Here is an 18,418-nt window from a genome sequence, read left to right as displayed (position 1 = left end):
TGAATGCTGGACGCCATTTTGTTGCACGTGCTGCTGCAAACTTTGCAGTGCAAAGCCAGGCCGGGGAGCCATCTTAAGTTGAGGCTGCATAGGCCTTGTGGTGCATGTGATTCAGATTCTGGTCAGTTGAACCTCTGGTTACAAAGTTGGTTGGACAGTGTTCTTGAAGCTACCAGCATGAGTTTGACCAGACTGCAGGAGGACAGGAAGACTGGAGTGCCTGGAACAGGTGAGGCTGCAGGTCCCTTATTTTGGCTGCTTGTCCCTTATTTTCAAGGCTGCTGGTCCCTTATTTTCAAATCTGTAAGTTGACAGCTATGCTTCAGTGGGTCTGAAAATATCCTTAAACACGCTACGGCTGGCGAATGAATTTGCATCTGAAACTCCCTATTCTGTTTTCCTGCAATTTAGCTAATAGTGACTGGTATCAATATACAATTTTGACACTAAGCCCTAAATGACTTAGCCCCAGATATTTTACAGATTCTCTCAGGTGTTAAGATCTTACCCTTGTGGTAATTCCTGGGGTGGCCCAGGAGAGAACATTCTCTATAGCAGCCTCTAAATGTGGAAATCCCTCCCCACAGAGGCGCATCTGGCACCTTCATAATAAAGTTTTTGTGGTATGCTGAAGAAGAGCCTCCATATCTTGGCCTTTGACACTTGAGGTCCATATTTTTAGGACCCACTCTATTCTTGTGATTGTAATTAAATTTACACTGGTGAGTCATAAATAACATTGTTGTTGTTGCTGCTGCTGCTGTTATTATTATTATTATTATTATTATTAATTATATGTTACTCAAAAGGTAGGCTGTTGCTGTGTTTAATCTTTAAACCCTGCCCCTGGTGTTATGTTTCCATCTTCAACCTGCATGTCAGGCAGACTCTCCAGGTGTCCCTGTTTTCCAGAGACAGTCCTGGATTTTCAGAAGCCGTCCCAGTTTCTGATAGGATCCCGGAATGTCCCACTTCCCCTTAGGACATCCCTATTTTCTCTGGAGAAATGTTGGAGGGTATGGAGTTATGCGACCCCCTGATAAGTAACTATACAACTTTAGAGGATATCTGAAGGCAGCCCTGTATTGGGAAGTTTTAAAAATATTAAATGTTCTATTATATTTCTATGTAAGTAGGAAGCTGCTCAGAGGGCCTGGGCCAACCTAATTAGATGGGTGGGGTAACATCATCATCATCATCAACAACAACAACAACAACAACAACAATAGACCAGGACATCCCTGTTTTCATTGGAGGAATGTTGAAGGGTAAGGTTGGGTGTGGTTGTCTGCAAAGAAATTCCCAACGCTTCTTTGCAGACAACCGTTACAAATAATTGCAGTTAACTCAAACCAGGGGGTGAGGGTGGGGGAAACTCTTCTTGACACCACTGTCTTTTTATCTATTTATTTAATCTCCCACCCACCCCTTCAGGAGTCTGAATCCTAGACTTGTAGAGTTAAGGTTGTCTCGTCATTCCTTGTGGCCTCCTCTCCCACACCTTTTCCCCGCTCGGAGTAAACAGCATGGAAACTTGTGTAAGCAGCATCCCAGCCAAGCCTTTTATAAACTAAACTTTAATTTGTTATTCTTTTGGCATCCACCAGAGTGTTCGTGTGACTGTGTGGGTTGGCTGTGGAACTGAGCACTGCAAAAACTTTCAGCAGCGGAATGTCTCATTTGGCGGTGCTGTGTGTCACTAACCAAACACACACGACCCCACCATATGCATCTAACCCCATGGAGGGCAATCGGTGGAAATGTTTGGTGTGAGTAAAGAGGTCTCAATTGTGAGCGAGGTCTTACAGAGTCGGCCACTTAATATTAGTAAAGCTTTGGAGGAAGAGGCAAAGATCCACTTGGTTTTTTCACTATAACTGGGACAATAAACAGTTACTGAAAGCAATAGGAAATGGAGGGGGAAGATATTTTTCTAGCTTTTTCTTCCTAGTACGCTAGAGAGAACAGAGAAATGAGGGGGGCTTGTTACAGTAAATATAAACCTAGAACCACGGCTTTCCTTTTATTTCAAACATCAGTGTCCTAGCTTTCTGCAAATTTGTCTGTCCACCCACATTGTCCCCACCTGAAACTGTTTTCCTGGCACGGGAAGGAAAGATGCTGTAAGAATTCTGGAACAGATGAGAAGATGAACGATTGTGTCTGGGGAAAACTGTAACATTTCACTTGTGTGTATGAGAGGGACAGTAAGACAGACAGCCGCTTCTCACTAAACACAACTTTCCCCCCTTGAAATTGTGTAGAGGACATAAGAAGTTACCTGATGGATCAGAAAAAGGCCTGTCTATTCCAGCATTCTCTGAATGACTAACCAGATGCTTGCCAGTGTTTGAAAAGGAAAAGGTTCTGACCTCCTTTTGGCAGGGGGTTGGACTCGATGACCCTTGTGGTCTCTTCCAACTCTATGATTCTATGATTCCTTTGACTCCTTTGCCTGGTCCTTGGACCCTAGTTGGCACAAAAGAGTCCTTGAGAAAGAGTACTTTGCAGAATGCTCCTTTTATTCTTAAAACAGTCTTCTCCAACCGCGACTGACAGCTTTATACATATCAAACACAACCAGCTTTCTACCATCCAACCAATAATAAATAATAATAATAATAAATTTTATTTATACCCCGCCCTCCCCAGCCAAAGCAAAATAATCCAACATTCTAAAAACCTTTCATTATAAAAATTAAAATCAAATTGATGGCAACCATTAAGCAAGATTCTGTGCAGATTGCCAGAGGAGGGGGTCAGGCGGCGCCCTGTCCAAAGGCCAGGTGGAACAACTCTGTCTTGCAGGCCCTGCGGAAAGATGTCAAGTCCCCCAGGGCCCTAGTCTCTTGTGACAGAGCGTTCCACCAGATTGGAGCTGCGGCCGAGAAGGCCCTGGCTCTAGTTGAGGCCAGCCTAACCCACCACACACACAGTCAATGACCACTCTATATATACAATGGTACCTCGGGTTACATACGCTTCAGGTTACAGACTCCGCTAACCCAGAAATAGTACCTCGGGTTAAGAACTTTGCTTCAGGATGAGAACAGAAATTGTGCTCCAGCGGCGCGGCAGCAGCAGGGGGCCCCATTAGCTAAAGTGGTGCTTCAGGTTAAGAACAGTTTCAGGTTAAGAATGGATCACCGGAACGAATTAAGTACTTAATCCGAGGTACCACTGTACAGACATATGTAGGTGAAAGGTTGCAAGAGTCATGCAGGCTTTGCCGATTCATTGTAGGCCACTGACTCAGTTCCTTTTGTATTAAAGAAACAGCAGCAAATTTTAAGCCATGACAACGCTGACATGAAGGCCACAAGCAGAACATGGTTGCAATAGCACTTTCTCACTTGTGCTTCCATACAGCTGGTATTCAGAGACTTAGTGTTTCTGATACTTGAAGAAACACAAAGCCATCGTAAGCAGCAATCATTGATAGCCTTATCCTCCACGAATTGGAGGAACATCCACGTGAGTGGGCACTACTTCATATTGTGGTACTGGATTCCATCGTTTAACTGTTGTATGAAGTAGTCATATCTATTTTGAAACATCTGGATTGCCTTCTAGTTAGCTTCTGGCTCAGTACAAAGTGCTAGTTTCAACCTCTGAATCCATAAACAACTCAGGACCCTGATATTTACCATCTTCTCAGCTATTTCTCTGGTCACTGAGATCCTCCATTAAGACTCTCTTCTGGGTACCTCACCTCTGAGGTGTCATAGTATGCTTCCGAATATCGTTTGCTTGAAACTGCAGGATGGGAGAGTGTTTGTGTCCTGCTTTTGGGCTTCCTGTGGGCATCTTGGTTCCATTAGTACAACTGTTGCATTGGATTTCCTATTGCACCACCATTATTCTCACTAGCACACAACAGCCCCTTACACTACTAGCACAACAGTCCTTCTGTTGGTGGTCAAAGAATGTTGATTCTTGAACTTTCCTTTTATGTATGTTGTGTTCCTATGTTTGTTTTATTCAGGAATTCGCTACAAGGATCTTATTGTTGGCGTGCCCAAGGAAATATACAAAAATGAGAAAAGAGTGGCTCTTTCTCCTGCTGGCGTCCAAGCTTTAGTGAAGCAAGGCTTTAATGTGCAAGTGGAACATGGAGCTGGTGAAGAAGCGAAGTTCTCCGATGATCTATACAAAGATGCTGGAGCAAAAATTGGGGACTTGAAAACGGTGTTTGGATCTGATCTTGTGTTAAAGGCAAGTTTGCTAGTGAAATGTATAGACTTACATTTGTTAGAGTATGACATGGCAGCTTCATCTATCCATCTCCAATCCCATATCTCTTGGGCAACCTTATTCAATGCGTCCTAGGGTTGCCATGTGTCCTCTTTTTCCAGGACACGTCCTCTTCTTCAGGGGTAAAATTTCTGTCCAGGTGGATTTTTTTAATTTGCTAAACTGTCTCTGGCTATACTTTCTGGATGAGTCATAGACATAACTGGTGGTTGAAGAATTGCTTTCCTCTTCTCTTCTCCTGCCCTCCTGAGCAATATATCACAGCTTCTATAGATGTTCAGTTTTTCTTGAGCATTCTTTCTGATATGTTTACAGGGTGGTTATACAAATTTGCCCATAGTGTGGTTATGGCTTCCCATTAATAACTTCTTCATCTTACACTGAAATTTCCCTGTCACTAGCTATAACAAGTCCTTGAGAGCCAGTGTGGTGTAGTGGTTAGGAGCGGTGGATTCATAATCTTCTGAACTGGGTTCACTTCCCCGCTCCTCCACATGCAGCTGCTGGGTGACCTTGGGCTAGTCACACTTCTTTGAAGTCTCTCAGCCTCACTCACCGCACAGAGTGTTTGTTGTGGAGGAGGAAGGGAAAGGAGAATGTTAGCCGCTTTGAGACTCCTGAAGGGGAGTGAAAGGCGGGATATCAAATCCAAACTCTTCTTCTTTTTTAAAAAGTGGATTTGTGGCACTAGGGTGTGCTACAATTCACTTTAGGGTGTGCTTTAATTCACTTTAATTGAACGGTAATTGAACAGAAACTTCCATCATGCGCTTGAAACTCTCCTTCAAAACAGTGACAGTCTAGAAGGCACCCTTTGTTTACTCACTGTTTAGAGAACTAACACCCTCTGAAGCTACTTGCTATAAGTCATCAATGTAGGGAGGGGATGTAGAATGCAGGTATAATAAGAGTAAAGAAGGAAACATACAAATATCATCTTTGACTGAATTCACATTTACAATCAATGCACTTTTGCTGGGAGCCATTGTCATAACCTATGGCCGTAATCCTCCTTCACTAGAGTTGCCATATTTCATATTTCAAAAACCAGGACACCCCAAAAGTGTTTCAACTTGAACAGAGATGAGTTAAGTCCAGTAGGACTGCAACTGAACATCATCATTTTCATAACACTTTGCAGAAGTCAACCAAAAGACATTGTATCAGTATCAGCATCAAACTTTATTTGGGCCACAGACCAGCATAAGACCAGCATATACTCTGGTTTATCTTCAGATCGTATAAAAAGACATAGCCTTTGCCCAAGAAGCTTACAATCTACATTTCAGCACAGGGGAAGACAAGGAGACAAGTGGAAAGGGGTGGATATGATTTGTTTCTGTTGTTATGGGATAGGAACTAAAGGGTTACAGGCTTCATGGAAAAGATGGGTTTGGGAGAGGGATTTGATTGAAGAGGTGGCATTCTATAAGTCAGCCTTCACCAGCTTGGTTCCCTCCTGATGTATTGGACTATGACTCCCATCAATCCTAGTCAGCACAGCTGAGTTGGCTGAGCCTCATGAAACTTGTAGCCCAAAACATCTGGAAGACACTGAAGTGTAGGTGGGTTCCAACGAGGCAAGACACAGTGAAAACAGCAAGAACCTTTATTGAACTGACAGAATTGGACAACAGGGGCAAGGCAACTGCTTATATACATTTCTGAAGGCCAGGGCCACTCCCAACGTGATTGGCTGTCTAAACTTCCAAGCTGCGAATCACAACTCAGAGTTTAAGGGTCAATGGCAGAGGCCCAAATCCTGAAATGCTCTGTGATTGGATATCATGTATCGAATCAGAACACAGGGGCTCAGAATCCTTAGTCCAGACTCAAGCTCAGGCAAACACAAACCACTGAATACATAACAGACACTGCGTTGGAGAAGGTGTTCTGGAGGGTGTTTAATTTAGGTACATGGAAATATATTTTGGATTAATATTTTGGATTAAACAAAGCATTTCTTTTCTTTCAGGTCAGAGCTCCAGTCTTTAATGAAGCGTTGGGAGTTCATGAGACAGCCCTACTGAAGGAGAAGGCGACACTTGTCAGCTTCATCTATCCGGCTCAGAACCCAGATCTGCTGGATAAACTTGCTCAGCGCAAAGCCACCGTCTTGGCAATGGACCAAGTTCCTCGAGTCACTATCGCTCAAGGATATGATGCCTTAAGTTCAATGGCCAACATTGCAGGGTGAGGATCCACAATATTCTCTCTACCAATGCTATTTTTGTAGGGCTAAATTTTCTGGTTCAGCTGTGTCTTATATGGCATTGCTTCTTACACCTATCTTACTTGGACAGTTCTCAATTGCGGCCAGTTTTGCAATAGTGAAGGACCAGGGCTACCATTTCAGATTAATCAGTACAATTCCAGCCTCAGCCCCACTACAAATCTTTGCAGCCTCTCCCACTTTAGTGACAGAAGGACAGTCAGCATGCTCAGAAGAGCCTAGGTAAAGCTAAAGGGACCTGTGACCATTAGGTCCAGTCGTGGCCGACTCTGGGGTTGTGGTGCTCATCTCACTTTATTGGCCAAGGAAGCCGGCGTACAGTTTCCGGGTCATGTGGCCAGCATGATTAAGCTGCTTCTGTCGAACCATAGCAGCACACGGAAACGCCGTTTACCTTCCCGCCAGAACGGTACCTACTTGCACTTTGACGTGCTTTCGAACTGCTAGGTGGACAGGAGCTGGGACCAAGCAACGGGAGCTCACCCCATCGTGGGGCTTCGAACCACCGACCTTCTGATCGGCAAGTCCTAGGCTCTGTGGTTTAACCCACAGCGCCACCTGCATCCCCAGAAGAGCCTAGATCAGCCTAAATCATAAAGGTGGGGAAACCCTGTCTCTGGGGGGAGGCTTTTGTCACAGGTCCCTTTACCTTTACAGATGAGACTATAGTTTTGCAGCAGCTACTGCTTTTTCTACCCACCGCAACTATTTCCTCCTAGCTGCTGCTGGGCAAACCAAGAGCCCTGTTTGCTCCAGGAGGCTGAGGAGCACGAAGGAGCAGAGAAACAGAACTACAGAACTAAGAAAACCACTGTTTTCTGTATATTAAAAAGCCATGTTTGGATGGTAGACCATGACTGACTTAGCAGGAGTCATTCTACCCCACAACTCAATGGTGGCTGTAAACCCAGTGGCGTAGCGTGGGGGGTGCAGGGGGGGCCGGCCGCACCGGGCGCAACATCTGGGGGTTAGGGTTAGGGGGCGCAAATCCACAGGTTAGGGGGCGCAAATCCACGGGTTAGGGGGTGCAAATTACTTGCCTTGCCCCGGGTGCTGACAACCCACGCTACGCCACTTTGTAAACCAACTGTGCCTGGCTTTGTTTCAGTTTGATACCAGAAGTGTTGATTAAACTGCACCGGGAATGGTGCTCCTTAAAGGGATAGGGATGACCTCCAAATTGCAACCTGGGGATTACCATCATCGTTCCTTTTAACAACAAATTCAAGTGGCTGAGCACTTGAGTTAGGAAGCAAAACAGGACCACACCAAAATAAGGAAGTGGTTTCCTCATACTCAAGGGATTTCCTTGGTACACAGAAGAATATATAACAAATAACGTCTTTTTAAAAAATAAAACAAAAACAAGGAAACCCAAAACTGCCTGACAAGAACTTGTTACAAAATATGATGGCAATTGAGTCAACATGTCTGTGTAGAGGAAGGAGGTGCCTAAAGTAACCAAAAGTCAATTAATTCAGTGGTTTTAGTATTTATTATAGAATGATGATGATGATGATGATGATGATACGCATAAGAGAGGAAAGCTGTTATGGGAAGAAGGTGAGTTCAAAGAAACTAGCAGTTGGGAGTGGAGAATATAGCCTAAGTTGCATGTGAAAGGATAATGGGAGAAGAAACTACAGGGGATGAGTAAATACATTTTGAGAGGAATGTTGGCATGAGAAGCAGAAAACATAAATGAAAAGGCCTTCTTAGGGCTTCTGGATCAGCAAATTTTGTCCTAAATGTGGGTGTGATTCACACTACTTCCAGAATAAATGTCTTGAGGAAATATGAGCTATGTACTGTGGCAAACAATTTAGCAAATTCCAAAGATGAATTAGGTATCAGTAGAAAGTGAAGTCAGTAGCTGCTAGCTGATTAAGACAAACTCGGCTTCTATCGATCACTGTTTGGTGACTGTGGGCCTTCAGTAATGATCAGCTTTCTCAAATGGGCCCTGGTGATAGAAAGTTTGAGGACTCCTGTCTTAGATGGGGAGAATATACAGCAACTGTGTGTTGTAGGTCCAACATGCCCTATTATACGTGAATATAGAGAAGATGTGTAGAATCTTCTAGGAGATACTAAGTGTGTTGTGTGGGAACACTAATGACACTTAACCTTTCTGTCTTCTGTTCTGGGAGACATTATAATTTTGGATCTCTTCAGTGGCCATTTATGACACCTCATTTGGGCAGAAGGAAAGTATGTGGGATGTTATTAGATGCCAGCACTTAGGAAGCAAGCAAGTGTTTAGGACAACAGCCTGGAAAAATAGTGTTGTCAGATTTAAACCACAGTGTAAAGTGTGTGTAATAGCCCTGTAGCTGGAGAGATTACACCTGACTTAACATCTCCCAGATGCACGGTTCTTAAAAGATGCGAGAGTTTTCTCTGAACACAGCAATGGCAAGTCTGCCTTGGTGTCTTGACCAAAATGAGTCCGATTGAGATGAAGTGGCTTTAATTCTGAACCATTTCAAGATGCAGCATGTGTACATAATTGGTGTAGCATTTAAACCAGTTTGTTGGGTTGAAAGAAAGAAAAAATTCCAGCAGCTTTGAAATCAGTTCCAAACGTGAATTGATTCAAAATGTGTTTATTCCTGAATGGCAATGACTGGCCCCAAAGGTTTTGGCTCATAGTACAGTCAATGTGATATGAAGGGCTTCAAACTCAAGCATACTTAGTTGGAAATATGGGACTTGCTTCTGAATGAATGTGGCTAGGACTGGGTCGCTGCTACTACCCGGTCATTCAAAAACACCTTGGATGTAAAATCTGATCTGGAGGCAATTTGGATTGACTTTCAAGTTTATCAGCTGAAGTTTATCAGCCTGTTCTTTCACAGGCTCTGGTTTTGTTGTGTTAATAGCAAAGGAAGGGTTGCCACATATTTCTGGGGCTGCAGCTGTTTCTGCAATTGGTTCCAGAACAGCTTTGTTTCTGAGCACTTCTAGAAGACAAATTAGGTGTCAGTAGCATATTCTGGACCTGCTTACCTGGATACAATCTCCTGAGAAAACAGGGCCTTGATGTAGTCAATGTATTGCTTATACAATGGTTTTCTGGAAAGCAATGATGGCGCTCGACACGCCGCAGGGACGGCTCGTTTGATGTTCCTTTTCTGGCATAAGATGGCAACTTTTGCCATTTGCCAAGCCCAAAGATTGCTTGAACAGGGCTGCGTGCTGTCCTCCTTTGCACAAAACGCCCAAGAAGGGCAAAAGAGTCCAAACTAGACGTGACAGGAATTGTGTGAATGCCAATAACCTGCATGGTTTTTGTCGTGCAAATAGCTGCCCAAAGAGAAGCCTATGTAGCCTCAGAATCTGAGAAGAGGAGAAGGTTAACCCCTTCTCTTCCTGACTCTAGTAATAGGTAATGATAAGAGTTATACACTGTGGCCAGTTTTTATTGCTGTTATTATGGGAGAGAAAGTGTTAAGATTCCCTTCCCTAGCCCTGCAGTCCTGAGGCTGCTCAAGCATCCCTTTCACTGCTATTGACATAACTAAAGATGGCGGCCTGCTGGACAGAGTCAATTCTGCACCTCTTCCTTAAATACAGATGTATTGACACATCAACATTTGTGTACTGGAGTCCTCTTTATCTGTTCCATCCTCCTTCAATCTTCAGTGGTAGCACCACAGTGCAGGTGAGATCATGCCAGTAGCTCCTTTGACCTGCAAAACGGCTTTGATGTTGTATGGCATAAAGCATGCAGGCGTCCCTGCTAGCATCTCAGTAGCCCAACAATCCTAATTTGGGGTCAACAGAGCTAGCACACAACCAAGGGAGATCAAGTATGCACAATGATTTCGAGGGGTCCCTGTGTGCTCTGACAGATGCCTATGAGTCGACCTCCTGTTGGATCATCTTGTAGGCAGAGTGAATGCAGGCATGGATGCAATTATTCCTCTTTACATATACAACAGAGGGATTCCCTTGTTAATCAGCGATAATGTAAACCCTGCGTGAAGTGAAAAATAAGGCAAACATTGCTGCGGCTTTCCGAAGAACGTTTATGTTGGAAGCATTATGTTGGGTAGTATCCACCAATGCGGATTTCCTTAACATGCTTTCAAAATGAACCCCCCCCTGCAAAAACAAAACAAAACCCCGTTGCTTTAAAAAGAAAGAAATAATCTAAACCTCTTGTTTTCTTCTTCAGAGAACTAGAGTGAACCCAGACTGTGGTACCTCAGGTTAAGAACTTAATTCGTTCCGGAGGTCCGTTCTTAACCTGAAACTGTTCTTAACCTGAGGTACCACTTTAGCTAATGGGGCCTCCCGCTGCCGCCATGCGATGTCTGTTCTCATCCTGAGGTAAAGTTCTTAACCCGAGGTACTATTTCTGGGTTAGCGGAGTCTGTAACTTGAAGTGTCTGTAACCTGAAGCGTCTGTAATCCGAGGTACAGACCTGAGGTATAAATTACCATATAGCGTATATTCAACACAAAAAACAGCGGCAATTTGTTGTTGACAAAGGACAGCTGGACATATAAAGGGCCCCATTATCGTCAGTAGCTTAGGGCCTCATCAAACCTAAATCTGGCCCTGATATGGGGTGATAATAAAACATTTCTCTCTCCACCAGGTGCCTCTCCCAAAGTATTCATGGTTCCCTCCACAGCAATATTCCTTTGTTGGGCACTTGAAAGCATGTAACCAGCACTGATATAATTTGTTATGACAGTCAAATGTATTTTTTCACTTAGACAATTTATATCTTGGAGATGCTCTCGAGCAGTTGTTTGTTTTCTTGGGTGGCTTTTATTAATTCTCCTTTTGGTTGCTTTCTGTATATTTGTTAAGTCTGTTGCAATTTATTCACAAAGCCTACTGAAGAGCCAAGAAATATTTTCACCATTTTCTTTCTTCTCTCTCTCTCTTGCTTTCTTTCTCTCTAGGTACAAGGCTGTAGTCCTGGCAGCCAATCATTTTGGAAGATTTTTTACCGGGCAAATTACCGCAGCTGGAAAAGTTCCTCCGGCAAAGGTGCGAACAGTACAGTGGTACCTCTGGTTGCGAACGGGATCTGTTCCGGAGCCCCGTTCGCAACCTGAGCAGAACGCAACCCGCGTCTGCGTGTTTGCGGGTCACAATTCACTGCTTCTGCGCATGCGTGTAACGTCATTTTGCCCAGAAGTAACCCTTTCTGGTACTGCGGGACACAACCTGAAAACGCTCAACCTCAATTCAATTCAGTTTGCATTTAAAGGCAAATCTATGAAACTCACACTGCCCCAAACAATTTGAGAAAGGAACCATGGCCACCCTTTGAAACCCACACTCATGCGAATTTTGTGGTGCAGTTCATCAACCAGGCAATGTTGACAATAATGCCTATATTAGAGGAAAACGTGTTGGTGAAATAACATACAAAAATGCATTAAATTATGGAGGGAATTGTTTGCAAAAATAGGTACATTCGTCAAAACGATGTACAAAGAATGTCTTTATTAGGAGGCATTTTCTTGATGAATTTTATTTATTTATATATATTATTATTTATAAGGGACGCGGGTGGCGCTGTGGGTTAAACCACAGAGCCTAGGACTTGCTGATCAGAAGGTCGGTGGTTCGAATCCCCGCGACAGGGTGAGCTCCCGTTGCTCGGTCCCTGCTCCTGCCAACCTAGCAGTTCGAAAGCACGTCATGGTGCAAGTAGATAAATAGGTACCGCTCCGGCGGGAAGGTAAACGGTGTTTCTGTGCGCTGCTCTGGTTCGCCAGAAGCGGCTTAGTCATGCTGGCCACATGACCCGGAAGCTGTACGTCAGCTCCCTCGGTCAATAAAGCGAGATGAGCGCCACAACCCCAGAGTCGGCCACGACTGGACCTAATGGTCGGGGGTCCCTTTACCTTTTTAACATTATTTATTAATTTTCAATTACAATAATCCAATAAAAGCCACATTATCACAATGCCAAATTACAATACAATGTAAAAAGCCAATTATTCCAATACCAAATTAAACAATTTTAGGTGACTTCCTGTGTGCTGGATTTCAGGGTGCAAAGTTCCTATTTCTTTTACTCCTTCCATAATCTTGAGTAATCCAATTACAACAGTTCTGATCTTGCTCCTTTGTTTAAGAGCCACTGATTTATTGACTTTCGTTCATTACTGCGTATCTAATAAATTTTATTTCTGCAAGGGGAGTTTGTATCCTACAAATTTCCTGTGTGAGATGTTCTCTTGATGAATTTTCACGAGGGTTTGAAAATAAAAAAATTACAAATTGCTGCAGAAATGTGGATAACTCAATTTAATGAGAAATTGAGAGGACCGTAATTGACAGATCCTTCCATTCCTACCTCCTTCCTTGCTAGGCCAATGAGCGAGCTGGCAAGCATCTATGGTTGCACCACCACTGTTGCCTAAGCCAGAGCAAAAGGCAAGTGAACAAGCAGGTTGCAGTGGTGAAGAGGAGAAGCAGCTGCAGGGGACCCCTTGTCAATGGGCCCCCTTGTGGAGTGTGGACCCTCGACCCTAACCCAATCATGCTGAACTTTGAAGCCAACCCTAGATTAGTTATCACGCCATGGATTTCTGTCTTGTAAAAGTTTGCAGTGAGGGTTGAGACAGTATGTTTGCTTATGGTCTCATTTCCAAATCTTCCAAAGAGGAAGGTTTGGGCCATCACTTTCTTCCTTTATTCTAGACCGTTTTATCCTGCTTAAGTGATGTGTGCTTTGTTCCAATAGTGCATCTTTGTTGGTATTTATTGCTGTTGTTTTCCTTTCTAGATATTAATCATTGGTGGTGGTGTAGCTGGCTTAGCTGCAGCCGGAGCAGCTAAATCCATGGGAGCCATTGTTAGGGGATTTGATACCAGGTATAGTAATAGTAATAATAATAATAATAATTAATAATTACTATTTATATGCTGCCCATCTGGCTGGGTTTCCCCAGCAACTCTGGGCAGCTCCCAGAATATTAAAAACACAATGAAACATCAGACATTGAAAACTTCCCTAAAAAGTCGGCCCCAGAGTTGGCCACGACTGGACCTAATGGTCAGGGGCCCCTTTACCTTTTTACCTGTGGCTTGGAAAAGATCTGACTCTGCAGTGCCTGTGAAATTCTCCCCACTTTGCTTGCAGGCCTCCAGCTCTGGAGCAGTTCAAATCTCTTGGCGCGGAAACGTTAGAAGTGAGCATTGCTGAAGCGGGAGAAGGCGTCGGAGGGTATGCGAAAGAGATGTCCAAGGAATTTATCGAGGCGGAATTGGCCTTATTTGCCAAACAGTGCAAAGAGGTGGATATTGTTATTAGCACTGCCCTTATTCCAGGTACTGTACAACTTTATAACGATTCCAGATGCCCTTGGCAGAGTGTGCTCCTAATTAGGAGCCTCCAGGTCCAGTCACCAAGGAGGCAGCCAAGAGGAGGGGCTGTAGCTCCATGGTAGAGCATCCCACTTTGCACGCTGAAGGTCCCTGGTCCAACCCTTTGCATCTCCATGGGGGACTGAGAAGGACTCCCTGCTCATAGCTGTCAAGTGTCCCTTATTTGGAGGGACAGTCCCTTATTCCAGCGCCATGTCCCGCTGCTGTCCCTTATTAATGGATGTCCCTTAAATTTCCCGGGTTTCAAAGGAAGCAGCTCCTCTCCCTCCCTCCCTCCCTCCCTGCCGGCCAGGGAGGAGGGAGGCTCCAACTGTGTTGCTGGGCTGTCCAGTCCACCCCCCTCCGGCCTCCTCTCACCAGCCTCGGCCCCTGGGAGCCCCTCCCCACTGGGACTGGCGGGAGCCTTGGGCCCTTCCACCGCCATCCTCCTCCTGAGCGTCTTTGCCTGGGGCCTCCCCTATGCCCTATGCCGCCACTCTCACTAGGATGTACTGCGGCTGTGCTGCCGAAGGACCCGGATGAGATGGGCAGCCTGGCATGGCCTATGAATTGCTGAGGAGCCTTGAGAGGAGAGCGAGGGCAACCATAGAGAAAGCAGTTCAGAGAGAGGAGGAAGAGGAGGAGGCAGAGGTGCGGGCAGGTGTTCCAAGGGCTACAAGGGAAGGACCGCAAGCGCTTCTCCCATAGATTCGTAGTGGCAGACTAGCATAGATGGTCTGATCTGCTGGTTTACTTCGGCCACTATTCCCCCCCCCTCCCGCCCCACCTGATGGAATTGAGAGCTTCAGATGGAGCACAAGAGAAAAGATACAGAACTGCAGCAGCATCTTCGTAGCTTGGACTTCGTTTTGAGCGAAAAGTGGTTGCTGCTTGTAGTTATTTAATTGCAGTGTTTCATCAGCTGGTGTCTTGAGCAGCAACCTCTGGAAACGAAGGGCTAAAAACCGGCGCTGCTCTCCAAAATTACCTGGTCCCTTTTAACTGGTTGACTAAAATCCCTTATTTTCAAGGCTGCTGCTCCCTTATTTTCAAGGCTGCTGCTCCCTTATTTTCAAGGCTGCTGCTCCCTTATTTTCAAATCTTTAAGTTGACAGCTATGTCCCTGCTTGAAACCCTGAAGGACCACTGTCAATCAGTGCAGACAGTATTGAGCTAGGTGGACCAGTGGTCTGACTCAAGATAAAACAGCTTCCTATGCCAAACATTCCTCCTCTGAATTCTTTGTGAATTGCATTGTACCTGGTGGGTGGGCATGTGATACAAGATAGCTTCTACTCCATCAGATTGTGTGTGAAGAACTTGGGTGTTTGTGTATTACAGTGGTACCTTGGTTCTCAGACTTAATCCGTACCAGAAGTCCGTTCCAAAACCAAAGTGTTCCAAAACCAAGGTGCGCTTTCCCACAGAAAGTAATGCAAAATGGATTAACCCGTTCCAGACTTTTAAAAACAACCCCTAAAACAGCAATTTGACATGAATTTTTACTATCTAACGAGACCATTGATCCATAAAATGAAAGCAATAAACAATGTACTGCAGTCACACAATCAATCAATCAATCAATCAATAGCTGAACTTGGTTCCACACAGTCACAAAACAAAAACACAAAATAAATAGCAAAAACAGACAGACATCAGCATAGCACTCAAAACAGAAGTGTAATACTCAAAACGGAGCATGTTTGGCTTCCAAAAAAAGTTTGCAAACTGGAACACTTCCAGGTTTGCAGGGTTTGGGTTCCAAGTTGTTTGAGAACCAAGGTTCCACTGTACTGGTCTTCGACTTTATCCCAGGTAATTGACAACAGGGACAAGAGGCACTGAGGAAAGAGGAAGCAGTAAAAGGCATTTCAAAGCCTTAGGTAAAACGATAGAAGAGGTCCCAAATTCCTGCACCTAATATTTCAATATTAGGCCTTACAATAAAAATGATGCATGTTTTCTTATTATCATTATTCATTTATTTCGGCCTGCCCTCAACCAAAATATCTCAGAGGAGGGTACATTGATGGTGATGATGATGATTTAATTTCTATACCGCTTAATTTATTAAAAATATATTTCAGTGGTGTACAGAAAACCAAAACATGGAGTGGGGAAAATAACAAAGTTTTACGAACCAAGAGCAGGAATTTACTAAAAGGATAAAATAAGGTTGCTCTGAGTAAAAAGGTCTAAACATACAAATGGTTACATGCACACAAAAATTCTTCTTTTTCTTCTTTGGCAATCACTCGTAGCTGAGTAAGATTGTCTTCCATGAACACGGTTTTAACAGTAAGTCCGTAAGTGACCGTGGAGGCCAATTCTGGATCCACATATCCTTCCATGGTGGGGACATAGGTTTCCGGGCGGGAGTTGGTCACATTTCTCCCTTTCATCCTGAGTTCAAGCGTCTTCAAAGCCCATGACACCTTTGGTAATGGCTGTTCTTCAACTGGAGCACTCTCAGGCCAGTGTTTCCCAGTTGTCAATATTTATACTAATTTTTTTATTTTTTTATTTTAGATTTGCCTTGAGAGTCTTTAAAGACAATTAACATTCATTCAAACATAATTAACAGGTGTCAGAGCTGGCTCCGGGTCCCAGCTCACCAAGGACCAACGCTAGCCGATAGTACAGTATCAAAGTCTTTATTGAAGAATAGTCTCCATTTACAAGTCTCAGCGTCCCAGCTCTACGTCTGGACTTTAGACCGGCGAAGCTCTGTCTGGGTCTCCGCCCCCTGTGCACCAGGTTAAGACTCTGATCTTACTCCACCTCTTCCTTCTCTCTCTCTTCCTCTGGGTCTTACTACCCCCCGGGGTCTCATTCCTCCTGGACTCTTCTGACGCAGAGCTTGACCCCTCTGACTCCTCCCCCTCTCTTCGGCGGGCTTTAGGACCTGGCTCCCTACCCGGGCTGCCCACCTTGCCGCCCTCCTGTACATTTGAACTTGGCGCGCGCGCGCGTTTAACTTTCCGGATGACCGTTTCCTCGCTCCCTGACGAGGGTGTGGTCACTCCTGCCTCACGTTCTCCCTCTGCCTGCGCGCTCCCTGATCCCGATGCCTTGGACTCCTCCCCCCTACTGCACTCTGGGGGGGACGCTGGTCCGGATTTCCAGCTGCTACTCTCTGAGTCCCCTCTGGCCCCTTCTTCTCGAGGTGTCCCCCTGGGCACTCCCCTTGCCCTGACCATGGGGGCCCCTTTCTGTGAATCCTCCGAGTCACTGGAGAGACTCAGAGACCTCGGACTACTGTCGTCGCTGACATTTCCTTCGGACTCCTCCCCCTCGCTCTCCGTTTCCTCCCTCTCCTGTGACTCTGCTCCTGAACCCCTGACATCCATCCCCCCCTCGAAGCCCCCCCTTCCCCCCTCCCCTTCCTCCGGCGGGGGTGCTGTGTGCTCCGTCGTTGTGGGGGTGAATGGTGGATACAGTTCGTCCCGCGTGGCGTGCATCCAGTTAGAGAAATCCGGCTCGTCCTCCGTGTCTTCGCCGACCTCGTTCTCCTCTGCTTCCATCTCCGTGCCGCCATGCTCGAACCCAACGTCCTCCCCCATCACGTCCATGTCCCTCTCACCCTCGTTCCCCTCTGGGTCCGTTGCCTGCCAAGGGCCCCTCAGCCACCTCTCCTCTCCTCGATTGTCCCACCAAAACGAGCGGTCTGAGGCAAACCCCGAGGGCGAGCCCTCCGGTGAACGTGTTTCTAATGCTGGTTCTTCGTCCGAGGTGAATCCCTGGAACGTGCTGGTAGAAAGCGTGGGTGTGAAAAGCCAGTCGTCGAAATACTCGGCTGGCATGGGCCTGTGTGGGAACAAGGCATGAAACTCCTCTTTGAGGAGAGGCTCGTCCAGGGCATAGTCCGGCACCCAACTGTTGGCGCTGGCCGGGGTACCTTCCCTTGCGAGAAAATATTCTACTCCCTCTTCCCCCCATCTCGAGTCCAAAATCTCTGTGACCTGGTTGATGGGTTCCCTTCTTGGCGACTCCCTCCTTGGGGGGATCTCCCTATACTGGTCTGGTGCCGTGCCCTGCGCCTGAAATCGGTGAGGTGCTTTGTAGGGCGTGAGCACCGACCTATGGAATACTGGGTGCATTCTGGATCCTTCCGGAAGTGTCAACCGGAAGGCCACCGGATTGATCTGTGCCTCAACTAGATAAGGTCCTAGCTGCTTATGTCCGAGTTTCTTCTTAGCTAAGGATCTGGTCGGCACTGCGTGGGCCGCTAACCACACCCAGTCTCCCACCTGTATGTCTTCACCAACCCTCCTGTGCTTGTCAGCCTGCAGTTTGTATGCGTGCTTTGCAAGCTCTAACTGCCTCCTAAGCTGCTCGTGGACTTCCTGCAATTCCGCCGCCAAGACTTCCGCTGCCTGTGGCTCCCCCTCCCCCAGTCTCTCTAATCCCGGGAAGGTTCTGGGATGCCTCCCGTTGTTGGCGAAGAACGGCGTCACCCCTGTGGACACGTGCTTCGTGTTGTTGTAAGCGAACTCAGCGAGCAGCAGGTAGTCCACCCATGTCGTCGGCTGTTGATTTGCATAGCATCTCAGGTACTGCTGCATGATGGCGTTGACGCGCTCCGCTTG

The 18,418-nt window shown here is 45.8% G+C and overlaps 1 protein-coding gene across 2 annotated transcripts in view; it reads left to right on the top strand.

The window, feature by feature from the left end:
* Positions 1-18,418, top strand: part of LOC310663699 (NAD(P) transhydrogenase, mitochondrial-like) — a 78,281-nt gene that overhangs the window by 14,112 nt on the left and 45,751 nt on the right. For both annotated transcript variants that reach the window (XR_014504565.1, XM_083411921.1), the window contains exons 3-7: positions 3,986-4,215; positions 6,230-6,447; positions 11,408-11,495; positions 13,249-13,337; positions 13,606-13,793. Coding sequence is in view for 1 of the 2 variants with exons in the window: in XM_083411921.1 (XP_083268047.1) it covers positions 3,986-4,215; positions 6,230-6,447; positions 11,408-11,495; positions 13,249-13,337; positions 13,606-13,793 (813 nt within the window). In the remaining variant the exon portion in view is untranslated. The remainder of the gene's footprint in view (positions 1-3,985; positions 4,216-6,229; positions 6,448-11,407; positions 11,496-13,248; positions 13,338-13,605; positions 13,794-18,418) is intronic.

This window comes from Podarcis tiliguerta, assembly GCF_965153285.1.
Source record: "Podarcis tiliguerta genome assembly, chromosome: 14".
NCBI classification, from domain to species: Eukaryota; Metazoa; Chordata; class Lepidosauria; order Squamata; family Lacertidae; genus Podarcis; species Podarcis tiliguerta.
The sequence above is the reverse complement of the archived record's forward strand: the minus strand, read 5'-3'. Positions and strand labels throughout refer to the sequence as shown.